At 36.5% G+C, this 27,685-nt stretch overlaps 1 protein-coding gene across 5 annotated transcripts in view; it reads left to right on the forward strand.

The window, feature by feature from the left end:
* Positions 1–27,685, forward strand: part of LOC121307046 (spermatid perinuclear RNA-binding protein-like) — an 84,676-nt gene that overhangs the window by 52,161 nt on the left and 4,830 nt on the right. For all 5 annotated transcript variants that reach the window (XM_041239127.1, XM_041239129.1, XM_041239130.1 and 2 more), the window contains exons 3-18: positions 4,653–4,817; positions 10,409–10,641; positions 10,921–11,086; positions 11,661–11,805; positions 15,652–15,743; positions 16,138–16,233; positions 16,523–16,634; positions 17,537–17,634; positions 21,195–21,300; positions 21,390–21,473; positions 23,428–23,636; positions 23,947–24,105; positions 25,350–25,484; positions 25,818–25,958; positions 26,335–26,458; positions 26,621–26,671. In XM_041239127.1, coding sequence (XP_041095061.1) covers positions 4,815–4,817; positions 10,409–10,641; positions 10,921–11,086; positions 11,661–11,805; positions 15,652–15,743; positions 16,138–16,233; positions 16,523–16,634; positions 17,537–17,634; positions 21,195–21,300; positions 21,390–21,473; positions 23,428–23,636; positions 23,947–24,105; positions 25,350–25,484; positions 25,818–25,958; positions 26,335–26,458; positions 26,621–26,671 — 1,954 coding nt within the window. In that variant the 5' untranslated portion in view covers positions 4,653–4,814. The remainder of the gene's footprint in view (positions 1–4,652; positions 4,818–10,408; positions 10,642–10,920; positions 11,087–11,660; positions 11,806–15,651; positions 15,744–16,137; positions 16,234–16,522; positions 16,635–17,536; positions 17,635–21,194; positions 21,301–21,389; positions 21,474–23,427; positions 23,637–23,946; positions 24,106–25,349; positions 25,485–25,817; positions 25,959–26,334; positions 26,459–26,620; positions 26,672–27,685) is intronic.

A 27,685-nucleotide genomic window follows, 5' to 3' on the forward strand; every position in this document is an offset into this window, starting at 1 on the left:
AAATATATATATATATATAAAAAAGGGCTTTATCCCTTTTATCAGCTGTTCATTAATCAACGTTTGATAGTTAATGTTTATTGGATTATGATAGTGGGGAGAAGATCATGCATGTTTTTTATCTAGCCTAATAGTTTGGAAAGGATAGTCAAAAAATGAGGGAAGTTCTCACAACAAATTTAAGCTACTATATAGATATGATGCATTATATGTGACTGTGTTTCTGATCCATTAACGTGACATTGCAGTGAAAGTTCCTTTACAGGCACAGGGAAAATAACTTGTAGGTCTCGTCTGATTTAGATTGAAACATATCAGCTTTTGCATCTTCGTGTGTGCTGAATGGAAATGCACAAGTGGAACCTGGCCTGCTAATTCAAGATGTTACACTGCTCCCTAGCTGGGCTATACTGGGATGAATACATACAGCGCATGGAACCATATGTAATTACATTAACACATGATATTGAATTGCTTGGCTGTTCATGTTCATTGGCATTCCAAAACCTGTACACTTTAGCATTTGTTTACAGGGACAGTAACATTCGTTTGCATAGTGGGAACTGCCCGATATACAAGACTAGTTGTTGCTTGGTGGTTGTCTCAACATAGACCTTAACTACTGTGACTTCCTGTTTGAATGTTATCACTTGGAATTATTTTATATTAAGGTTTCTATTTAGATAGTATCCTTCAGGCAGTCAAGAACAGTGCTCACTATTGTGTCACATCTTGTTATAGTAAATTGGGAATTTCAGCAATAAATTACAGTGCGCATCAAACAAGAAAAACATGGTTTTCATTTTACTTTCAGGTTAATATGTTGTGTTTGTTAATGCGTTTTTTAGTTAAGTTTATTCGTTACTTTCTAATTTGTGTCCAGTACAGTAACTTTATATTTAAAAATTAATTGGTATAATTCATATACATAGACTGCACTGGATATAGACTTGTATATTAATTGATCTTCTATAAAATGTGTGAGCTTCCCCAGTTTTGTTAATTAGTTTATGTATTTCAAGCAATGTTGCCCAGGCACTGAAATTCGATGTTTACATGCTTTTTTTTAATTTTGATGATGGATTTCAATGCATTCAGCAGGTGAAACACGGCACAGGAGAATAAGCTGTCCATCTGTTCAGACCAGTGCAGCCATGTGGGTACTGATCTGAGGTTGTGTACCAGAGCTACTTACTCCTGTCCTGAATTACCCACACCAGAAAGGACCATTAAACCCGGGGTTTCAGTAACCCTAAAATACATGCATCTGTGGGTTGCATCCCATGAGTGAGAAATAAAAGCAATTGCCCCTTTCTGGAGATCCATGTGGGAACTTATCAGGAAGACTCTTGAGTAGCTCACTGTGAAATGCTGCTTTAAGAAGTATTTTGAAAGACTGAAAGTTTGGTCCTTGTGGTTTTGTGACTATCCTTGCAAATTCATGTTACATATTTTAGGACATTAACTGTGCATGCAAACATAGCGCTTTCTTGTTTAATATATCAAATGTAGTTATTCACATTCTAATGGAAGATATTTGAATGTGTTTTGCATGCATTGCAGTTACTGTAATTCTTCTAGAGGTGAACATGTGTTTGGTTCAACATTACATTATCGTCAATAAACTAGTCATTGGTTATTTCCAATTGTAGTATTTTACATTTAAGTTGAATTAAAACACCCTATTTAAAATGATTGCTGGTGATTGATGTTTATTATTTGTTGCTTCAGGGATATGATTGATTATAATTGCTCAAGTTTAAATGCATGCTTAAGGAAACTGAAATAAAAAGTATTGAAGTATTGAATCTGTAACATTCACATTGAAGAACTGCTACAGTATATATGTATATGTATATAGAATAGACTGAATAAGTACAGCATATTAAATACATGAAGTATACTATGTGTGCACTGTACTGTTCATGTCTTTTGGCTTCAGGAAATTCTGCTCTACTGTGCATCAGTATTTGTGCTTTCAGTGCTAGTTGTTTTAAGTAAGCATAATTGTGTAAAAAATCAAACACATTACTGGTAGGTACTTTACAAACATCTGGAGTTTTCCAGCATGCTGCGAAGAAAATGGGGTTCCCTTTAACCACTTCAACTCCAGGTTTAAAAATGAAACCCCTTCCCAGGTACCAGATTTTGAAAATAATAATGTTTTCAAACCTGTAATTGCTGTAAAATGTTAACATATGATGAATAAGACACAAATAAATGACCTAAACTGTGTTTTTCATTAGTCCTTTATGCTTTTGTGTACTACATACCCATGTTCAGTATAGTGATAAACAAGCTTTTTTTTATTTTATTTAATTTTTAGTTTGAACAATGAAAACAGAAATGCTGCTAATAACAATAATAATCAGTAAACAGTAATTATCAAATAAAAATCAAACATCAAAAAGTGTGCCATTTTTTGAAATGTTCAGTACAACAGAACCTGGGATTGCCTTTGCAACCACTGCACATTTTTCTTGTGTCCTTTTCTTTTGTTTTTCATTTTTGTAACAGACCCTGCACCTTTTTTGCAGTCTCTGCTTCTCTTGTGTTGGAGGGATAGTCACAGATGCGTGTTCAGGGCTACTTTGCGCAGGCATTGTGATGGATCTGGCTGTTGCAGACGCCAGCGTCATTGCCTAGTAACCAGTACTGTGTTCTGATAGAATTTCGTTACAGCACTGTAAAAGGTAATCCAGGACCGGAATCTTACCCTCCACCACTGCTGTTACAGCACTCTACTGCACAGTATCATCTGGGACATGAAGTGGATGCCTAGTTTGAACCAGGCAAGACTTTTTCTGCTAGGATCATATGGCTCAAAGTCCTGATCGCAGGCATCCACAGCTCCCTTCAGTTCGCTGTACTTTTCAATGTGGAGTGGCTTTTTGAAAAATACTGTTGCTCCTCCAGTGACAGCACAGGTCTTTTCTACAAAGCCAGCAGTGTACTTTGTAGTCGGTACATTCATGTCCCTTTTGTTGTGCCACCTCGCCAACAATAAAAGCGTTTCTCCATACGTTGCCATGTTTAGCTTTCACTAAAAACTATATAAACTAAAACTAAACAAGTAAAATGAATAATAAAACAAAAAATAATGTAAAACACTAATATGTGTATATATATATATATATATATATATATATATATATATATATATATATATATATATATATATATATATATATATACATATATATATATACATAAACATATATAACTATTTGAATGGCTTCCCACAATATATCTGTCTTCTAAACGTCCACAGGTAGATTGGAATGTCTACATGACACGCAATTGGATACAAATGTCACCTGACCTTCCCCCGACTTTCATTGCACATTCCACAGTACTAGCACTGCTTTAGAGAATGAAACCTGAAAGGCTAGACTGAGAAACCACTCATAGAATAGAATGGGAAACTTGACGTACGGGGGTTTTCATTTGATATACTTGCGTACGGCATGGTGTTGAAGTGGTTAAGGGCAGTGCGTTTGTTTTTGATAAGGAAGGTATTATTAATGTCTTACATTCTGAGTCTCTTTCGGAATACACAACATGTAGCACAGTCTGTATAAGATGCAGGGGTCTTTATAAAACATATTGTTGTTATGCACATTGGGGATTTCTGTAATTGTATAAAAGTGTCCTTCAATTCGGTTGTTTTATTGAAAAATGGTAAAATAAGATTCACTTCACTCTGTTGGATTCCTAAATTAAATTGTTTGTTTCCCTTATTGCATTTCAAATCAGCTTTTTCTCTTTCAGCATATTCATGTCATAACTGCAACAGTCTATTGATAATCTTGAATGCCATTCGCATTTTTTTTTCAAATGCTTGCCAAGTGTAAAAAAACAAAACAAAATGCTGTTTAAAATTAAGAGCTCTTACTTTCTTTGTGCTCTATAGACGTCGTTACACAGGATTTCTGCCAGCACTTGTTTAAATTAGTTCAGTTGAAATGTCTCTACTAGTGTCATGCTGTAATATGGGCTATTAGATCCAGTGTATTGGATGAGTAACTCGGAGTATTGCTTGGGTGCACCTTTGCACAGTTGCCTCCTTTCATCTTTCAAACTGTGCTCAGCCTGGGGTAATAATCCAGTTTACCGAAATTGATTTCTTCCAGCAAATTATATATGAAAACCTTGCAGCTAATTAAATTATTCTATACATATTCCTGCTTCCTGCTGCACTTCCATTCACTATGTAGATCTGATGTATGCAGTTTGAAAAGAAGCCAACATGTATTTATATTAAAATGAAATATACAGTACGTACAAGGTTATGTACAGCCTTATGTGTTTTAGTTATACAATCTGAATACAGAAATGGGGTTATTAAAACAAGCAAACTAAGAATACCTTGGGTAAATAAGTTGATTTTTGGTTGGCATTGCTAACTTGTTCAAAGGACTGGTAATGTGAAGTAAGGAGTTCAGTTGAGAGAGCAGATTTCTCCAGGGATCACTGCTTTCTGTTCAGCCTTTAACGGTGTGACAGTTTCTAAGATGTTTGCCTCAGATTTTACTGGAATATTGTGGATCCTCCTGTATTAATTGCTTTGAGTCATGAGCAGTGGTTGTGTATGTGCTGTAGCTATTGTCTGTGCTTTAAGTATTTCATTGTTTTTCCTTTTTGTCCTTCAGGTGTGATACAGGAAGCCTCTTGCCAAGACTCCTTTGCTATTTTGATACCCGAGTTGTCTAGGGATTTCGGAGGAGCTTATGAGGAAAACAGTGCCTTGTGAAGACGACTGAGCAAGACCCATAAAGGAGGAGAAGGGGAAGCTGAAATAGCCAGCAGCAACCATGGTACACTCCCTGCTCTGCCTTTGTGCATGACCTTGTCAAATGACCTTGTGCAGTGCAGAAATTGAAATGACGAGCAAGAAAGAAGGAATAGTAAGAATTAAAAGAAAAACAATTTATTGTACAGTGTAGGTTGATTAACTGTGGTGGGCATCACAGCAGTAATAAAGAGAAAGCTGATTTTGATTTATTGCCTTCACCTTAAAACCACAGAATGGAGCCTCCCGAGTCTGCAGCACATGAATTATTAAAGGCAAAGAAGAGGATGTTCATAAATAACATTCTCTAATGAAAGCAGTGCTAACGTGCTGTCATAAACTGCTGGGTGACCTTGGGCTTAGATCACATTTTTAACTGTGCCGTGATGTCGCTGCCACTGCCAGCTTCTTTTTAAAGGTACAATCATTAGCGTTTCTGAGAGAGAATAAGGACAGTCTGATGGATGTCTTCTAGCTGCACATGGAAGTTTAAAGGGATGCATAGATGTTACTGAATTCTGAACCAGGGTTCATTATACTGTAACACTTGCTTATTTGCTGTTATAAAGGCATTTTTGTCTGCTTTGCTGCACATTACCAAACTAAAACAATAAGAACATAAAAGGTATTTTGTAAGAAAAACAGCAAAGTGTATTTTATTGTTTTTTTTTTTTTTTTTTTTTTTATATGTGATGTTGTACTACTACTATATATTTAAATCAGAAAATGAATACCGCAATATTATTAAACATTGCCAGTGGATAGTAATGATTTGAATGCAGTCCCAGTAAGGTAAATGGTGTACTTGCATCAACTGTCTCGCTGAATATCCAATGACTGTTGTTAAAGTAGAAGCCATTTAGGAAATTCACAGATAAACCCATGTGTAGAATTAAAACAGTAACAACAATGATGGAAGTGTGGGTCAGAGGTTCATTATTTTGCAGGATTTTATGCAAGTCACCCTCCTGAGAAACAAATAGAAAGCACAGTATACCTGAGGGGAAGACATTCACTTAAATAAAAAAGAGGTAACACTAAGCACACTTGGTTCAATTCTAAAACTGTCTTCTGTGTACAACACCTTTTAATGCTTGCATAAATTAAAATGTACCAGGGATACTTTGAGAAGTAATGTGGCATTGCAACGTCAAAAGCATCTGAAAATCTTTTAAAGAGTATTTTAATGCATGAAGAACATTGCTTAATTTGATATATAAATGAAGGCTGAAATAAAAATACAAAAACATGTAGCACATTCTATATAAAATGCAGAGGTCTTTATAAAACGTATTGTTGTAGTGCACATTGAGGATTTCAGTAGTTATATGAAAGTGCCCTTCATTTTGGTTGTTTTAATGTAAAATGATAAAATAAGATTCACTTCACATTGTTGGATTCCTGAATGAAATTGTTTTGTTTTTTCTTATTGCATTTCAAATCAGATTTTTCCGTAAACATGTTAATCTTCACTGTCTTTGAATGTGGTTTATAACCTCCGCATAGCTGCATTCCTTTTTTTTTTTTTTTATGGAGTCAGTCAGACACAAATGGACACAAGTCTGTATTAGCCATTAATAAAGTCGACAGCCACGTGAACTTAGTTCTGTACTGTATGTCTGGAGTCTTAAGCATCTGCTGATCTTCAGGAACTGAGCTTTTGACATCAAATTAAAAGTGACAGGAGCACTTTAAACAAACTGCTTTTGAATTGCAGGAGTACTGACTTTCAGCAGTCAGGTGGAGGCTTGAAACAATTGGTCTGGGCATCATTGCAGTTTCTAGATTACAGAGCAGATGAGAGAATTCACTATGGAAGCTTGTCTTCCTTTGTACCTCTGGAGGCCTGGGCTCTAACCCAGCTCGGGTCACAGGTTAAACGAGTTTGGTGGTCTCAACCTACATGTTGCTGACATTAGTCCACATAATCTAGCTCGATTGGCAGAGGCCCAGGACTGAATGGGTAGGGGGTGTTCGGATCGGGATTGTGGTACTAGTCAATAAAAAAGCAGATGATGGTCAGTAACTAAAAAGGTGACAGCTAGGGGTGTTGATTGTTTTTAATATTTTTTTTTTTACATGCACTGCAATTTTATTTTGCTAGCAATACTATTATTGACGGCGTGACCCCTGTATTGGTGCACAACGACACACTGGCACAGTTCAGTTATCTGCAGTGATACAGTAATGTGACCTTGTCTTATTTTTAATTAAACGTGAGACTACATTCAGAGCTTCAAACAGGGCTTTCAGTTATTAATGTAACATTTCAGTGCACTGTCCCATAGATGTAATAAGTACTGCACACACACAAGGGCTATATTGAATACAACTTTTTTTTAATTAAAATAATACTGAATATTCTGACATTGCTCCAATCAAACAAGCGACTGGAATTGTGTTAACCTATTTGATTGTGCGACCATTTGAAGCACATTTGTTTCACAGTAACCTTGCTTTGGGGGAGATGGTAAGATTTAAAAGCATATGCTGCAAAGCATGTCTCTCCTGGCTGAGTTCTAGCCTCCTTTGCATTCAAGTGTAAAGTGTATCTTTGGTCAGTGAAGTAACTTACAAAAAATAGATGGTGAGTAAGTAGATTCAAGAAAATGCACAGAGTCCTTTTCTTCAATCAGTTGCCAGGTTTATTGAAATATGCAGGGAGTCTGGTCCCAGGTACAGGATATACAGAATACTCAACATTACAATGTTTGCATGACATTAAATACCCTTCTGTATATATGGTCCACCTCCCCTTTCTCTGACACTTAACCAATTGCAAAGGTAATTTAATTTATTGTGTGAGTGTTAATGTGTGTGTGTAGTCTAGTGTGACAACCTCTGAACTCAGTGCATTCTTCACACTCCTGGAGACAAAAGGTCCATACATCTGCCTTTTGTTATCTCCTTGCGACCCCCGTTGATGCCAGTGGGATTATCTCTTTTGATCTCTCTGAAGTCTGTAGAGCCTGTTCCCTTCTAGTCCACAGCATTGTTATCTCGTAAGCTTGCAGTCATTGTTGGGCAAGAGTTTGTAGATGCATCGTCTCTATCAATGGTTAGCAGTACATGCAATTTGAACCAAACAGTCTGCTATCTGCAATATTAGTCTCCTTTCAGAAAAGAACACCAGTATAGCTCTGCTAGTCCACATGCGTAGCAAACCCGTAATCAATTCTCAATCCATGTTTTCCAACAGTCAGTGGTCTTCAATTACTGTACCACTGTGATCATTATGACACAGACAAAAAGGTGCACTGGAGTCTCTGGGTTGGTTTGACTTTGCTTTGTTCGAATGACACTGAGGAGGTAAAAACCAATACATTGCCATTTACCTGGTAGCTCCCCATGTATTCTGACAATTGAGAAAGTAGCTTTAATAATAAACAGATATATAATGTATGTAAGAGGTCAAACAGCGTTATTGTCCTATTGAATTTAAACTTCAGCTGAGATAGGCTTTTTTATTTGTGCTTCCTGTGAGCAGATGGTATAACTGCATTTGTATGATTTGAGTCAGGGTACAAGGACACTGCAGAAAAAGGACAGCTTGTCATTGGGTTTAGAGATTGGTTGCCTCTACAAGCATGTTCCCTGCATACTGAGAGTGCCAGGAACAAGGCGACCAGCACACACTAGTTATAGATTTTTGCAGGTTGCATCTATAAAGGCATCCAGGACTTCAAGCTGCACAAATTGATAGATGACCTGAAACAGAAATAGGCTGACATCTAGTAAGTTTTCAATATTGTCTTAATCCTATCTACATGTCCCCTTGCTGTCTTTTTTTTTTTATTTATTTTTTAAAGCAAACATTTTTCTCTGTATACTTTTTAGCCTTATTAGTTTATATAGGGCAACTAGTAGCAACTAGTTTTTTAAGGGGGTCAGATTTAAAAAAAGTTAGGAGTAGGCAGGTCAGAAGTATTTTACTCTGCACATTTTTAAGCAGTATAATAAATATAATGTAAAGTAATGTTAGTATACTGAATTACTTACTGAGACTTACACATTTTACCATATGAGTAGTACTTTAATAATAGAGCAGTGTGTACATTTTAACAGAGTATCCTTACAAACATTTTAAAATGTATGTCACATAGTGAAAGTATATCTGTTATACTATAATATATGCTATTATATACTAGTGCTGGGACAAATATCCAAATATTCCAATAAATATTTTTTGACATGTATTTGGAAACAAAAATCAGATGTTCATATTTGCTACACGACAAAAATACCTTGCACTTATTTACCGTCTCGCCAGAATTTGCACGACAGTTTCAAGAAATTGCAAATGAAAAATAGCTGTGTGATATGAGATGAATGAATGAAAAAAAAACACACACACACACACACACACACACACACATATATATATATATATATATATATATATATATATATATATATATATATATATATATATTATTACACACACACACACACACATTAAACTGAACAATTGTACAGTGTGTATAGGTAAAGAATGCAGAATAAAGTCTATAGGACAGCTCACACATACAGTATTTTTCAAAATAAAATTACTTTACATTTTAGTACTAAACCCTTGAAGGACCGGGACCGTGTTAACACGATCGTACGGAAGTGGGCTTCTAGGACCACAACTGTGTAAACATGATGAAAAAAGCACTTTATTTTGATGACTTACAGGGCCACTGTACTTTGCAGTACAGGCTTGAAACGCATATCAATGGATAGGAGAGGGACAGACGTTCACTTCCTTATTTAGTGTTTTTTTTTTTTTTTTCGTGTGACGTCACTTAGAGGGGCATTTAGTGTCTAAAGGGCGGAGACAGTTTACAGCAGAGACAAAAGCAGAAACAAAACATCTCAGGAACTTGTTTAGTGCTAATAAAAAAAAGGGGAAACTCTGTAAATCTGTATTTGACATTTATTCTGTCTCATGTTTTTAATATATATGTTTTTATAACATTTGTAAACATAAAGAAATGAGTGGATATAAGCATATATTATTTCATGAACTAAATGTATTGGGTGCATTTTTTTCCTTGTTACTGATAATGGAATGAATAACTTTATTTATAAATATTTATTTAGAGAAAATAAATCGAGAGTAGTGACCATTATTGCTTATAAAGACCCTGAGAATAAATGCGTATTATTACATTGCAATATCTCAGGTGAATCAATGTCTTGTAATTTGGCCAAACAATATTTTTCAACAGATCTTTCAGGAAGTATTGTAAGCGCCCTCTGGTCATAGAATAACACGCTTTTATACATGTATCTCTAAGCAGAATACATAATAAAAAAAAAAAAAAAAAAAAAAAAAAAATATTGTTGAAAAAAGAAGAAAAAGTTTGTATGGTTTCTGAAGTACTTTATAATGTTCCCCGAGTGTTCTGAAAAAAAAGGACACAATTTCCAAGATGTAAAATAGATTTTTAGTGAATTTTTATAGGAAGACTAGCCAAAAATAATTGTTGTCACTTGTTCATGCTTCAGGTACACAATCACGGAATGTATCCTTCAGCTTGAACATACCATTCAAGTAGGTCATACCACAGCAGTTCTGGGTACTCATTTATATCCTTTGTTTGGTGATATTCTTAATCTTTCTTCTAACAGAGATCAATCCGATCATTTGGGAATGATGACCGCCATGTTATGGCTAAGCACTCCACAATTTACCCCTCATCAGAAGAGCTTGAAGCAGTCCAGAACCTGGTTTCCACTGTCGAATGTGCATTGAAAAATGTTTCAGACTGGCTGGACGAGATCAACAAGATACCACTTAAACGAGAAGGTGCTGATGAGGAGAAGGAGATTAAGAACGAGGACTCTGCTGAGAGCAACGCAAAGTAAGTTGTCTGCTGCTTTTCTTGAAGTATGATAAATTGATTTCTTCCTCTCCTTAATAAAGGACATGCTGTTCTATGCGTGTCCTAATATTGATGTCTCTTGACCAACATTTGCTGAAGAGATTTATCACAGTCAGCAGTATGCGCAGTGGCAGTTGCTTCTTGATTAAAAGGAATGGAAAGTGCACTTCCTTTAGTTATCCATGTACACACTGAATTTATAGTATTTAAAGCCAATGCTATGTTCAGTCTTTGCTTCCTCGTGTTTGCCTCTCGCAGTGATCAGAGCTGTGGAACGTTGTGTGGTGTGCTGAGAATTGGCCTGGTTGCTAAGGGTTTGCTGATAAAGGCTGATATGGACCTGGAGCTGGTTCTCATGTGCAGGGAGAAACCCACAGAGACCTTGTTATGCACGGTCTGCGATAATCTTCCTGTACAAATCCAGGTGAGTTCATTTACAAACGCTGTTGTCAGAGTGATTCATTCTCTCTCGCTCTCTCTCTCGCTCGCTCTCTCTCTCTCTCATTTTTTGACATAATCAAGTGTAAACCACAATAACATAACATACAGTAAATTCACACAACCTCTAATGTTAATGTTGGAAAATTGCTGCAAGAAGTAGTTTCTAAAAATATAGGGTGATCAATCTAAAATGTTCTTGAGATTCTCTAATTAGAGACAGCAGTGTGTGTTGCCGGGGGGTTCTGATTTTTGCATATAGCATCTTTATCACGGTTTGTGTGATCTATGCATTTAAAGTAAATGGAGTAGTGTTTGGCGAAGTGTCTAATCTCATATGATATTGGTTAATTGCTTTCTATAACGCAGAAGCGTTTTGCTACAACATTTATAATTATAAATGTATCCTAATAGTATTTGAGTTTCAACCTCATTCTCATGTCTGCTGTTTCTATGGGACTAGTGACATTGCCACACATTCTGTTCACTTATCTAGTTTCCATACTGCATTTACAAAATGTATTTGTTTTCCATAACTAACCTAATGTACTTGTTTATAGAAACTTACAGAAGATAAATACGAAGTGGAAAAATGTTTAAACGAGGCTGCTATCATGGTCTGCAATACAAAAGATCCTAAATTAACACTGAAAGTGATTCTAACGTCACCGTGCTTGAGAGAAGACCTGGACAAGAAAGAAGGAGGTATAAAATCTGATTTAAAACAATTGCTTTTGTCTGTGTGAGGCTCTGCTGTGTGGGACTGGTGGCGCACAGCCCATGGATGTTGAAAACAAACTTCAGTCTCCTTGTTGGGTGTTAATGAAATGATGGGGATTTATTGAAGAAAGTAAAAGGACAATTTATTTATTTGGACTTTGTTGGCTGCTCCAATGGGGAATGAAATGCTTTGGTTTTAAATATATGGAAGGGTTGGATTTGACTCCTTCCAATTTCAGTGCAAATTTTTCTGGATGTAATTTGATGAGCTGACCACAGGTTATAGTGCAGGTGCCTTTGACAGATATACATACATAATGCCACCTTTCCCATGCTTCATGGAACTTGCAATGGGATAAAGTGGATTCAGTTTTTTCCCTAAAAATGTGCCTCAACATTTAAGTGTGATAGCACAGTCAAATGTTTTTTTCATTATAAAACTGTTTCATTATCGTACTCCAATTATAGACTGATTTGCTTGCACTGAAGGTTTATGTTTTTCAAAAATCAGGTAAGTTAAAATTACATAAATAAAAAGTCACATGAATATGGACACAGACATTCCGTGTTTTACTGTAAGCTTAACTAGACCCATATAGGAATCTATTTTAACGATCTAAACAGTGCAGATCTTAATACTGCCATAAAACTCATTGTTTTGTGTAGTTAATATGGACAGTAGTATCCTTGTTCAGTTCAGATCATAAAATAGATCCCCTAATCGAGTGACCTCTGCGGTGCACCATATTAGGCTCACGGTAATACCTGTAATGGCTCAAGCATCTGTGCAACTGGATTCTTAGTTATTTCCCTCAACCCTACTGAAGCACCGTGTTGATAGAGTAATCCCATTTTCATAAAAAAATATCACGGCACCAATGTTGAATAAAACCAAACGGAACAAACCACACGTCAACAAAAAAGCCGTTCAGAAAAAAAGCAAGCAAAAAAAACCTAATATTTCTTTCTTAATTTTGTTTACTTACCAGTCATTTTGTTGCTTCAGCCTCCAAAGCCAGTCTCTGGTAGCTTGCCAAGCATTACTGGACTATGTCAGACCTTTGACCAACTGGCCCCTCTCTGTCATGGGATCTGAGGCAGCTGGGCCCACCTGGGCTGGACGGGACTCCCTGTTGCTGTTCTCCCATTCTTAGATATGCTACAAGTCCCTTGGCTATTTTTTTTTTCTCTTTCTACTGTACTCCTTGAAATTTTGGTCAATGCCGTATTCGAGCAATAGCCCCAATCCGGTTGCCGGGAATGTAAAAAAAAAAATATATATATATATGAATACGGATGAATACTTTCGTATTTTGTCGTCTTTTTTTTATTGTTGCCATTTGGTACTTTTTTTAAACACAGTTATTACATGGCTGCTCAAAAGTGACATGCCATAATTTCATGAAGTACACTTGGTGTTTTTTGGTCACTAATCAAGCCTAAAACCAATTATATAAAGTAGCTTTCAGTGGTGTTATTTATCATTGTACATTTCTCAGATATGAGTGGTGTTTGTACCTTCATGCCCTGCTTTCAGCTGAACGACTGACTACCTACACGAAAATCTGAGAGAAAGAAACACATTGGTTAAACAGTCCGGTAGGCCACGCATTGATTTAATTCTTAATATTTTTCGCTTTCTAGTAATTCTGTCAGCATGTCTGTAGGCAAAAGCCTTTGTGTGTTTGGCCACACACTCATAGTTCTAGTGGGCAATGGATTATTGGATGTAGTCAGAAGTAATCATAAAGATTATGTAGAAAAAACAACTTTAGAAACAAAAAATAGGTTTCCTTTAATAAATGTTGACTCAAGTACACTGCAAATATAAAAGTGACAACATGCTTGTACAACAGTTTAGCCTGACCGTATGTTCAAATGCACAGTGAATAGTCATTTCGTCACAAGTACGGGTAAATGAAGTAAAATGACAGTAAATGGAGTCCACACACAACCCGGGGTAAATCATTTGATGTCTCTTTCTATTGCTGATAAAGGCTGTGAAGCCTCTTAAAATTAATAAAGCTTGGTGGGCCTGTTGAAATGCAGTATGTGATCCGCTGGAAATCAGTGTGGTAAAATCAGTTTTCGAACCCTTAAACTGGTGCAGAGCATGAAGGCCATCCTATTGTCTGATGCAATTATGAGGGAATCTGGTGGTAGTCTACCCTATTCACTGCCTGATCCTTTTGTCTCCTCATTTTTTTTTTTTTTTTTTTTTTTTTTTGCATAAATTGATGACTGACTGCTTGCATAAATTGATGACTGACTGCAAAACAGTTAAAATTCGATATTTAGTGATCATTGTTAAGAAACACACTTTAAAACCTGAGCAATGAAACTTCAATACAAAACTAAAATGCAAAACCGTACCATAAAATACCTCCTACAGATTATCATGCTTATTTGAGTCACGGTACATGCTAATTCCACTTTCAGAAAGATCTTTTAAAAGTTGCACAGGTTTTTTGTACCCAGTAAGGTTGAAGTTTTGCAGTCTGTCACCTTGTCCATTGTCTAACCTAGAGTTTTTTAAAAGCTCTTAACCACTCATTTGCAACAGTATATCTATTTCCCTTGTATACAATATGGTGCACTCTATAGCAGATCTTTATGTTGGGTTGATTCTGATTATCACTGATTTTAAGTCCATGTTTGAAAGCTGGTATTTAATCTCTTCCTTGCAGGGCCATTTATCTGAATAGTACTGCAATAGATTATGTATGATGATGACTTTTTTGAATTCCTGTTTAAAAGGTTAATGAACAACATTAAATATCTGCTATAAAATCAGACCACAAAATAAGAGCATAACACTTTAAAGATCTGTTAAGACCTTCGGGTAAAAAACAATGGCAAAACCGTCTTAATACTTACCTGCAATGGTCTAAAAACTGCTTTGCTTTGTCAATGGATTGACATACCAAAAAATATAGCTTGAACGCCACCCCCGCCCAGCTGGAGTACAATCTCATATATTATAATGGAAAGAGTATTCTAAAGAGCCAGTCGTGGTTTAAATGAATGCAGATGCTTACAATACAGAAAAGATTAAATAGACTTGTATCCAGACTGTTTAACTAAAGATCAAACAACCATGTTTCCTTCTAGAAGGACAAAAAGACTGCAGTTTTAGTACAATAAATAAAATGTCAGTATTTCCATTCTCTTGCATATTGCCCTAAAAACATTTAAAAGGAAACGCACACATTTGTTACAGTTTCTTGCTGACATAGTTTCCAATCAGTTGTAATTATGTTTTGGCTAACTCATTGGGCAAGGTAAATTTAGCTTCGAGTTGCATCAGCTTTTAAAGGGTTTACAAAATACATATTTTTAAAAAAGGAAACCCAGCTTTTATTTCTGAACTGATCCGTTTGTCAGCCGGTTTAAAGATTGTTGCAGGTTCGAGTGTTAAAGCGCTGCAGTTCAATTGCTCAGCGTGCCTTTGGCTAGCCCTACAGTGCTCTATCCCATCACATGCAGATGATGAAGTGCTATGCATCTATTTTACATCCTGTGAACTGTAAAACATATTTAACAATCCAGATCAGACTTAGCTGTGATCATTGATTTGCACATCGAATGGATGCTTTTTGCTTTAGTTGCACATGTTCACATTACTTTTTTAATGGCTGTTAAAATGGTAACCACTGTGCACATGATAAATCATTGCTAAAAAAACAAACACAAAAACAAACATCCTGGAAGCCTTATCTGCCCATTAGAATGCTGCCACTCCCTTGTACTGTGACAGAAACCCCTTGGTCAAACCGTATCTGTCTTTTTTTTTTTTTTTTTTTTTTTTGTTGATCCCGTTTTTACCTGTAGAAAGTGTTGCGCTGAAAGATCCTGCGGACTTATTGGACAGGCAGAAATGCCTGAGCGCCTTGGCGTCTCTGCGACATGCCAAATGGTTTCAGGTTGGCTATTTGTTCTTACCTTGTTGTTGTAGCCTTATGAAGGTTTAAATGAACAGTTTCATTTAATTCTAAGTATTCCGTATTTTTTATTTGTGTCTTTATTCATTTTCTTATTCTGTGTACTGGTAGTACTTAAATTGATTTATAGTTTTATCATAAGGCTACAAAAGCAATTGTTACACATTTTGCTTGTTTGCTTTTACTTTAAACCTGCTTTCCTAAACATAAAATAATTTGCTTTATTTTATTTGTGTTCCATTTTGTTTGCATGAATTAATCATTCTGCACCTTTTAATAAATTATTAAGTTAATTAGCAAACCTTTTGCTTATGAATCTATGCAACAATCCGCAATTGATTTCAGCACAGTATTGCCATCATTTTGTTCTTTTTAGGCAAGAGTTAATGGATTAAAATCATGCGTAATAGTACTCCGTATTCTGCGTGATTTGTGCAACAGACTGCCCACATGGGAGCCATTAAAAGGATGGGTAAGTTTTAATGTTCAAACCTTGACAATTAACATCTGTGATATTTTCTAAAGATCGGTTCTGTATTAGATTAGAATGTGTGACTAACTCAACTTGTCATTTTATAGTTCATTGATTTTAAATGCGTAATTTGCCAATATGTTCTAAGATTATTAAAACATACCTTTTAATCTCAAAGGGAAATCTTAATTTACATTTCTGTTAGATTCCATTAAATCACAGGTTCTAGTCTGAAACTAAAACTACTTATTTCCCCTAACTTGTTTCCCTGTTTTCTGTGATTTTCCAGCCCCTTGAGCTCATTTGTGAAAAGGCCTTAGCTACTTGTAATAGACCGCTTGGAGCTGGTGAAGCCCTGCGTCGTGTCATGGAGTGTATAGCCTCTGGCATTCTTCTTCCTGGTAAGAGTTAGAGTTCTTTAATAATGAGCTGAAAAGATCTGGTAGAGGGAGTTAAGATTGTGGCAGGATGAGTGCCGTAGCTGTATAAGAAATTGTCTTAAAAAAAAAAAAAAAAAAAGTTCCCTTTAAGACGCACTTTGGGCCCTACTCTTCAGCTAGTTCCTGCAAATTGTTTCTTTCTAGTTTTGTAATTTTTTCTTCACAATGGCTTCAGGTTGTCTCGATGTCAAGGAAGAAGCAAGTGCAGTCCTCAGTTTGCTAAGAAATCTAGTAGGGCTTGGTATTTTTTCTATAATCAACTATAAAGCAGACGTAGTCCAGTCACTCGTGCAGTTGCTGGAGGTCCAGATCGGTTACACATGCAGGTCGTGTTTCATGGGATAAATCCTGCTATTGTCAACACCAAATGTTTTAATTGAGCCACATCAATCATGCAGCATACTCTGTGTCTTTAAATGGGTGTGTGAATAGTTAACAATTTTGTGATGGATGCAGTCTGTCACGTCAATGATATTTGTTCCAAAATATACATTACCAACTGTTTATAGTTATTTTATTATTTGCAAAGACTTACTTTTAGCAGTGGTGACTAGGCATAGTACATATTGTTGAAGCACTCTTCTGTTCTGTAAACATGTGTGATTTCAGTGTCCTTTATGAATTGGTTTTTGCATGCTATATTTGATGGTTATTTTTAAATTGTGTTTTATGGATACAAGATGTTTGTTTGAGTATTCAAATATTTGTCCCATCATTATTCATTCATACCATATAGTTTTGTAAATTGTTTGTGCAACCAATAACCAACAACTGATATTGCTTATTGAAATGAGCAGAAATAAGGACCCAAACCATTTGCTGTGTTCACTAGTGTACTGTGCTAACTTCTTCTATGTGTTTAGGTGGGCCTGGATTACATGATCCATGTGAAAAAGAACTAACGGATACCCTGTCCAAAATGACTGCACAGCAGGGAGAAGATATTACACAAAGTGCTCAGGTATGATCAAGAGCTTCACTTCTGCTGCTACAGCATTTCCAGAGAGGCAGGGCTGATCTAATCTACTGATTTTAAGATCAAACTGTTTCTGACATGGTAACTGTTTAAAAATGCAGTATCTATACCTCTGTTCCAGTACAGTGCGTGTGTCAGGCACTTAATAGTTTTTATTAATTTAGCATGCTTATTAACTGCTTACATTTATCATAAAGGCTTAATGCTTTCCATGCAAAAAAAAAATAGGATATTTATCTTTACATGCTGCATGCAAATGTATTCAATGTTAAGATTACCATGCAGAAAAAAAAAAGTCATGTATAAACGCATTTTTCTGTGACTAAATGATGGGATATAGCAAAAAGCTGCTGTCAAGCAAAATTAAGCTTAACTGTTTTTCAGATCTGTAAAGATGCCCAAAAGAGAGAATACCATTTTGAACTACAGTTAGTGAAATTAAAGGTTTCCAAGTGAAAAAGTGCAGGTGCTGTTTATCTAGACACAATGTGTGATGCATTCCTTTATAGACACTGAAATGTGACTAAAATGTAAGCAGATCTTATCAAGGGTCATGGAAAGCTTTTCTGAGATAGGAAGGATGAAAGGAGTCCACTGGTCCCAGCTGGGACCTGGAAGGTTGTGCAGAGAAATCGTTCAATTCGTGAATAGATTATGCAAAAACAGAAGTGTTAAGCAATGGCTTTGTCTGCTGCAGTGGTTCTTTTAATAGTGCAGGAATCTCTCAATTCCATATCGGGGAAGCTTGAGGGATAATGCTCACTTACTGTAACACTCCAGAATTGTTTCTTAATATGGCCTTAGTGATTCGCTTGGTATTTTGTAGCAGCTGTAGGCTTGTAGGCTAATAAGACCATATTAATGCAAAATGGATCTTTAAATGCATCATATAGAGTACAGTAATGTGCAGTCAGTATACTATCCGTGTGTTATGTAATGGTAGTGTTATATTCAATATTAGCTTAATCTTTGTTCAGTCAGTGCAATTTTACATGGCATAGTGCATCAGTATTCTCTGCTGTACAGTGTATTGACATTTTATGCTTTCCATTAGTCAGACTGTAATGAGTAAGCCATGGCTGTTTTACAGTAGAAATGTCATTTTAATATTTACTACTAGTGTGATTTGTGCAGTAAACCAACAGAAGACAGTAAATCCTTACAGTACATAAGAATACTAAGTCTAACTTGCTTTACATGTGTTTCTCAAATATTAGTGTACATCAATAGATCATGACCACTGTACAGTTACTGTTTTAAGTACATTTTTTTCTTTAAATGCAAAAATGCATGTATTGTATGTTACAAGACATTCTGTCATGACAGGCATTTATCAGATTAATAAAACATATATTTTTTTGCCAAATTACTTGTATATAGCCACTTGTCCAAATATGGATAGCGTTTTATGTCCTTGGAAAAAATAAGCATAAAAAAATATTTTGGTAGCTTAAGGTTTTGAACAAACCTTTTTTGCCCTATTTCCTGCTGTTTTCACTGGCTTTGAATGAGCTTCCATATTCTAAATGTGTTCAGTTGCTTGTGCATTTCCCACAGCTGTGTTCATTTTGGCACATCCCAATGCCAGGCTTATAATAAGAAAAACAATGAAAAGCGCTACTGTTGCACATGCTAGATCGGGTGAGGTGTTTTTGGATAGCTGCTAGTGGGATTGGAATAATACTATTGGCCACCATTCATCTCAAGAAGGGCTTCTATCATAGAAGCAATGTTAAGGTGGCTGTAACTAACAAAAGAATTTTACCTGAATCTTACCTGACAGACATGCTTTGCAGCCAGTAACATGCCTCCACCCCAATGACAGGTGGTTTTATTACCATCCTGTACAGAAGCCTGTCCCAGCCACTGCTATGTTTTCAAATAAAGGGGTCAATTCAGGTGATCTGAACCAGTGGTTTTCCAACTGTGGTACATGTACTTTTACTGGTACATGACAGGCTTGCCACTGGTACGCACCGACAGTTCTTCATGACCATATGATTCCACATGTGTAAGTGCAGAGAGGTATATTAACACCAGCAGAATATGGAACCCCAGTTTCTTGCAACAGTTGTGATAGTGACTAAACATGCCTAAGTACTGTTGTGTGTTCAAAAAAAAAAAAAAAAAAGTAGCTTAAAATGAACAGTTGCATTTAAGAAATGTAGAATAAGAACAGCAACAAATACACTTAAGGTTTGTGTAGTGCACATGTGCCATTAACAAAATGCCCTGGAAATTTAAAATAAAGAATATAATGATTGAAGGGCTGTACGCAGCAAAAAGCGCAAGAATTAAACAAACAAGGAAGTGAAAAGGTTACCGTACCAAGCTGAAAAAAGTTATCTTTACGAACTCCAATAAACCAATGTTATCTTTCACCAGTCAAACTGTAGAGTGCCTAAATAAAGTTTTGAGTCAACACGTCTGTTGCGTCTTGCATTCCAGATGTAATAGACTTAGTTACATTGTTTACCGTCAGCAGTTTAAGTATGATTCAGTTGCACAAGATTCCAGGTGAGCTGGTCATACCTTTTCAGCCAAAGAAGCAGGCACAGTAATTTATAAGCACCATTACCATTATGTAAAACACTATGTAATGCAAGTTTTGTGCTAAAGCAGGGTTAGCTGTTGCAGTGAAAACAATTTCTCAAACTGACCGAATGTGACAGCAGAACACACAAATATTTGGGACTGTAATTAGGAAGTGTACTATGTACTGCAGCATACTTGATTGCAGTAAACAAAACAAAAAAACAAATGCCATTTACTAAATTTGGTGCTTGGATTGTAATTTATTTTCATTTTAATTAGCACAGTGTGCTTTCTGTGATGTATTTAATATCGTAACTATAGCAGAACAAACTCACTGCAATTGAAATATGTTCTTACTGAAGAGTAAAGGTATGTAAATCATAACAGCTGTCTGTGTTGCATGCTGTCAGAGCAGGATGTCACTAACACTGAGCACAATTAAAGGTGCGGTCACCAATTCCATACACAACAATTGCAAAATGTAAACATGCAGAGTTCATGAATAGATTAACCATTCATCAGAATGAGGCAACAAACAAGCGAGTACAGACACAAACCTGGTTGTAATGGGGTATGTCTCTGTTTTACAACAGCAGTTTAAGATTGCACAGTTACTGGTACACCTGGTGGTCCCTGCTGGAAACACTGGTACTTGAGATGAAAAGGTTGAAAACCACTGATCTCAACAAACCACCTCTGTTTAGATGATTAAAATGGGGCCTTTCATATGCCAGCTCATATATGGATCAGTAAATCCCCAAAAGGCTTTTTGTAAACCACAGTATTTAATAAAATTAATAATTTTAATAAAATACAAAGGGTTGGATTCAGTAAAATATAAACTGTAGAATGTGGTTCTATGTGTTCATTATTTTTACTGCCCTAGCTTCACCCAAATCTGCAGGGTGGTTAATTAAAACTAATGAATTAATGGTTACAGTGTGTTAAATGTTTGCTAATTTGACATTCATACAAAACTACAGTTTCTGATTCTTTGTTTTATTTTGCAGCATGCATTAAGACTATTAGCCTTTGGGCAGATTTATAAGGTACTAGAAATGGATCCTCTGCCTATAAATAAACCTTCCCAGAAGTATTCTTGGGCAGACAGAGAAGGTACGCATTTATTTATGTATGTATGTATATGTATTTTACTTATTTTAAATTTCAAAGTGTTTAAACAGACCTGCATGTATGTGTTTCAGGTACAGCCCTTAAGAGACCGTATGAAGATGGATCTGGGGATGACAAAGATCTTATTAAAAAGATGAAACGTAACATAAGAAAAAGTAAGTTTATACTGTGTGATTTGCAACGATCATCCAGCTGCTATTTATACTGTTATTATATAATTGTTATTTTACTAAAGTAACTGCAAGCTCTTAAATCAGTGCAGGTTATTGTAGTTCACTTGTTCTGAACTGGTGGTCTGACGACTGCTTGAGCAGGGAGTCCTCAAAATACCCCCAGTATATTTCAGGTGTGTCCACCACACCCCTGAACTTTCTGCAACCCAGCACAGTACAGCATTACAACAAACAAAACCAGCACCTCCGTACCACCTGCAACCCAACACGCAATACAACATTACAACAAACAAAACCTGCACCTCCAAACCTTCTGCAACCCAACACACAATACAACATTACAAAAAACAAAACCTGCACCCCCAAACCTTCTGCAACCCAACACACAATACAACATTACAACAAACAAAACCTGCACCCCCAAACCTTCTGCCAGCCAGTACAGCATTACAACAAACAAAACCTGCACCTCCAAACCTTCTGCCATGTCTCGCGCTCCCTGCTTAAGGAATAAAATCATGTTTGTTTCTAAACTGCAACAGTGAAAGCTGCTGGAGTTGTCATATGAAGCATTCACGCCGATATCTATTTTTTAATGTGCTGACACATTGCTCAGCCCAGTCAACAAGGATAAGCTGATGCAAGTGGGTGGTCTGCTGGTAATGTGTCTTTGTCCTATATAGTTGGGAAAATAGAGAAATAAATAAATACATAAATAACCCCCCCCCCCCCCCCCCCCCCCCCCCCCCCCCCCCCCCCCCCCCCCCCCCCCCCAAAAAAAAAATAAATAAATAAATAATGCAGCAGTTTATTATAAAAATGGCACTGTTCCCTTATACCTAAGGCAAGAATGATGCTTTTACCTCAAAGGTATTGTTTGCAGTGTGTATGTTTGTGACATTTTTAATAAGGCCTCCCTCTTAAGAATTTTTCTTGGTTTGAATAAGCCACTGTATGTAAAAACATATGGGACACTACACAGTCATATCGGAGATCTTATCACCAGCCATACTTAAAACAGACATTCTGGCTTTGATTTTCTACGAAGTGTATTTATTCTGCAATCTAAATGACTGGGTAATTTTGGCAAAAGCAGAACAAAAAGACAGATCTAATAGTCCAGTCTTATTCATTGTATTACTCAAACAAGCATAGCTAGGTTTCCTCTTATAGAGGAGGTGTTGATACCAAGAACAACAATTTTGTTTCAAAGAAAAGCAATCCTACTACAGATTGAACTGAAAAGTCAGTGTAATTGAGTTCTAGTCTGCCTGTACAGTGCTTGCTATTCTAAGATCACCCGTTTTGTAAAGCTGCTGCATTCACATAGTACTGTGATCTGAATGATTTCAGGGATTTAAATCCCACAAATGGTGTTACTTGGAATTGGAGTGTGAATGTGATAGAATTCAACCACACTGTATACATTTGCATCAAGAAATATCAATCTGGAGTTAGATGAGTATATACTGTATGAGCTGTCAAACGCCTAGTCTTGAGTGTGCATTGCAGATGCACCCGTTGTTCCAGTCAGGTTCATATTTTGAGGGTATTGTACAAGCAAGACCAAACCCTTTTATGAGAGTTATTTTACAAAGCTGCTGTCAGCACATTGTCAGAGCCTCATATCTCAAACACTCCGAGGCAGTCACTTCATATTTGCTGCCATATAGAGTTTCCTGTTGTATGGAGACAGGGCACCTATTATGTTAATATTTGGTACACAACTGTATTCTGATATCTTTATTAGTCAAGTTCCATTACCGTAAGACACATCGCTTGTCAGATGCATTTTACACAAGTCTTTCTAAGAAATTGGCAGTTGCACCACTCTGAACGTTTTTAAACCACTGTACAATGTGCAGCATGTTTATGACATTCCTTCGTTACTATTTTGTATTCATGTGTTTGTTTTCTCTCCATTTCTTGTTCACAGTTCTTGACAGCAAAGCAATAGATACCAACCAGCCAATGAATGCTTTAATGAGGCTGAATCAAATCCGACCTGGACTTCAGTACAAGCTCTTATCACAGTCTGGTCCCGTTCATGCACCTGTCTTCACAATGTCTGTAGATGTGGATGGAACAGCATACGAAGCCTCAGGGCCATCCAAGAAAACCGCCAAACTTCATGTAGCAGTAAAGGTAATAACCATTTTGCCTGTGGTAGCCTGAATGCTCCCAGTCTGGAGTATAAACTTTTAATCAGATAAAACATTTACATGTTTATGCAGAGCATTTCATTATAATACTTTCTCTGTTCAAATAAGGTATACTAAAGGGCAGTATAAATTCTGTACTACAACAAAAACAAAAAATTGTTACTTAGCCTGCAAGAATTAATTTATTTTTTCAAAAAAGCAATTGCGGGTGTTTCTATGCTAATGGAATCCACTAAACCATGTGTTCATACATTCTCTAAATAGAGGTGTTTTTTTTATTTTTTATTCCGCAGGTTTTGCAGGCAATGGGCTACCCAACTGGTTTTGACACAGATATGGAGAGTATGAGCGCAGACGAAAAATCGGACAGTGAAGGAAAAAATGAGACTGTGCCTACAAACTCGAGCAATAATACAGCAAACTCCACAACAGACAGCTCCAATACACTGGAGGTATTACATCACAAGTATCTGAGGTCATAGTCTAATATTTACTGAAATACCAAGCCTGCTATCATTAGAGCACCTTTCATCGAGGCTGCCGGGTAACTAATCCATGCGCTTCCATTTTTATACTTTTAAAGAATTGATAGAAAAAACAGACACAGATGGACATTGTCTTTCCTGTACTATTGGATCGGTCTGCAGTTTAGAGTGGAGGCATCTTTCCAAGCCCTTTATACATATCTACATCGTTGAAGGAGTTCATAAAAATAAAAAGGGTTTTGTTCCTGAATTGAGATTTTATTAAGTGGATTCAGTCTGCGTTATCCAAAATTTCTGATGTTCAACCAGCTATTTACTTATTACAGTTTGTTATAACCTAACATTGATTTTAATCAGGGAATGCATTAAGCAGTTTAGTATGAAATAGCCATGCAGTCTTTTTTTAAACTCCTTTAGTGCTGTTTATTTTGTATTGCTTTCAAAGCCATGTCTAGTTACGCACTGCTACCGATCCTGCTTTTATACAGTACATTTATTCTTTTTTCCTCTACAAACATATTAAAGAAGTGGATTGATGTTGAATTAAATTAAATTTAGGAATCAGACATTAATTATTTTGTTCTGGCTGATGAGGACTTTACCATAGCACCATGATGGATAAGAACAGATTGTATAAACATCTACTAAACTGCTTAAACATTTTGTGAAGTTAAATCTTTCACTAAAACCCCTGGTTGTTTTTATTACTGATCTTTGTGTGTTGAACATGGTTACGCAAACATTTAGCTTGTAAAGTACTGTAGTTGGATTTTATCAAACCCCCCTTCCTAGTACGTAGACATTTTGTGCTGCTGTGGTTTGAAAGGACTGAAATTACTTTTCTTTTGGCATAAATGATTAATTCTCATAAAAAATGCATACATGCTGCTTCAAGGTCTGCTTTAAAATGTGGATAGCATGTACAGAATTCTCCACTTTCTACCCGCTTTATAATTTTGTCACGTATCTTGTGTTAAAACGGTATTAGTTAGCAAACTGAGGGTTCTGCAGAGGTCAGCTGATTTAATAACCTGTCTCTGCAGTCTGAATGAAGGGGTTTATCCACTTATGTTTCCAAACTGAATTCATGTTTGTCTGGCTTGCTAATTTCTTCATATGCAGTAATGCAGGGGTATGCCTGTTCTAGTTTAACCTTATCAAACGAGAAGCTTCATCACTCTTCTATTTTTCAAATGTGTTTTTTTGGACAGGTACGAACTCAGGGTCCTATCCTTACTGCCAGTGGCAAAAACCCAGTCATGGAACTGAATGAAAAAAGAAGGGGTTTAAAATATGAGCTGATTTCAGAGTCCGGTGGGAGTCACGACAAACGGTTTGTAATGGAGGTATGTCTAATATATTTAAAAATCAAAGTAATGCGTACATTTCAAATATCTGACTTCTGTACTCTGGGAATACTGTATAAAAAGTGTAGCACCCCCAACCCTATAAAATAAGCAATGTAAAGCTGTTTGAGGACACTTGCTGATAAAGCTCTTTGGCTTCTTTTCTGTTTTAAAACTTAAATGTCAGGGGTCTTATCCGAAAATGAAGCCATGGAGATCAGCAGCTCAAAGTAATAACTCAGGTTTATTATGTCCGGTCACTCATAACAACTAGCAATTATACATTATATGCAAATATTTCTCTCTCCCCCTCCCCCCGTCCGTTTTGTAAAGGTGGAAGTAGATGGACAGAAATTCAAAGGAGCAGGGCCCAACAAGAAAGTGGCGAAGGCCAGCGCAGCTCTGGCTGCCCTTGACAAACTCTTTTCCGGACCGAATGCAGCAGGCATTAAGAAAAAGAAGATTATTCCACAGGTCATACCTTTGTTACTTTCCACTTTGTGCATTATTTATAACCAATTTGTTAATTCAAATCAAAGCTTGTTCTGTGTTCTTTGAGGGGAAAAAAAACCCCTGCTGATCTGAAAGAAGCCTGCTAATTCACTTTTATCAGGAGAATATTTTATACTGTAACAGCCCTATACATCGTATGATAGAACCCTAACCCATAAAGGCTTAGCATAGTAATGGAGATCAGCATGGGAATTGATTTATGAATATTATAACTAAATAAGGAGGTTTAACAGAATATTTGCAAGACATTTCAGATGTCAAATATTAACATGATTTTCTTGGGTGTGTGCTGTCACAGTAGTTGTAAATGGTAATTGTATTCTTTTATCATTGCTAGACTAAAGGGGCTGTAGCCACAGCGGCATCTGTAGCTGCTCAGGTGGCAAGGGGGAGAGGGAGAGCGGCTCTGCCCAGGGGGGCCTTTGTCAGTGCTGCTGCTGCTCCAGGATATATGACACCAGGTATTCTGCTGTGAAATTCACAATTTTATACGGACGCTTGATGTAAATGCCATCAAAACGATGTTCTGCATAACTGTCACACTGGAAAACTGGTAGAGAAAGCACATGATCTTGTGGCGTTTTAAGTTTCTTTTGTTTAATTTTAATAACCCTTCTTTGTAGGTTACGGGACACCCTATGGATACAGTGCAGCAGCTGCCGCTCCTGCTTACGGTACGTGCAAACACTTGATTTTATAGCAGACGTGAATATGCACAATTATTTTCTTAAAAGGTGTAGTATGCAAAGTTCCCTAAAACCAGTAATACAAATGGCAGTCCATTTTCAAAAATAAAGAAAAAAAACAAGCCAAATTTTAGAATTTGAAAACAATAAACCATGACCTTTTGGTTCTTCCGGTGGTTGGAGCAAGCCTTGCTAAGCTTTGCCTGACTGTCAAAGGACTGCTCGTTAAACTGCCTGTTCCCTTCCATTATGATTCTGGACATTTTCTTAAATGTAGTTCAAGCGCTTACAGCCAATATGGGCTCTATTCAAAGCAAACCTGTGTATCAAACAGACTCTGGGGTATGAAGCCAATGCCATGTATTTAATAGAACGGTAACTTTCAAACAGAGGTATGTAACCGTGCGCTTCACACAATCAGTACACAGTATGAGATTGTCTGTCTGGTTTCTGCCAAAAAAAGTTTCTGTTCAATCCATTGATTTTAGTTAAATAACAGTTCAGATGATGCATATTTCAAGCTGAATTACATTGTTAGTTTTCAGCAGTAATACAGAATAACAGCCGATGTGCTTTGTACTTAAATATACATCTAACCTATATTTAGAAATTGATTTCCTTTTAAAGAAACAGCCTGGTAATGATGTACAGGGTTATTTCTCTCAAACTTCCAAACTGATTGTGCCTTTATTTATTTATTTAGTCTACTTTTATAAACCACATTTGCTGCCTCCTTATACCTGCTTTATATAACGCTTAAATCTTAATTTAAAACAAACAAGGTGTGTGTGAGATTTTATATCTATAACACAAGAATTGCATTTTTTTCACTGTTTATTTACAAATTACATCAAAACACACAAGAACATAAGTTTGAACAAAAACACTACATGCACAAATAAACAGCACCCAAGCCCAGCTCTCGTGGTTCCCTTCTCACTGTTACACTCCATCTCAGCTCCACACTCTCCTGCACAGCCCACACCAAGCATTCATCCTTTG

The sequence above is a fragment of the Polyodon spathula genome, chromosome 52, assembly GCF_017654505.1.
Source record: "Polyodon spathula isolate WHYD16114869_AA chromosome 52, ASM1765450v1, whole genome shotgun sequence".
NCBI classification, from domain to species: Eukaryota; Metazoa; Chordata; class Actinopteri; order Acipenseriformes; family Polyodontidae; genus Polyodon; species Polyodon spathula.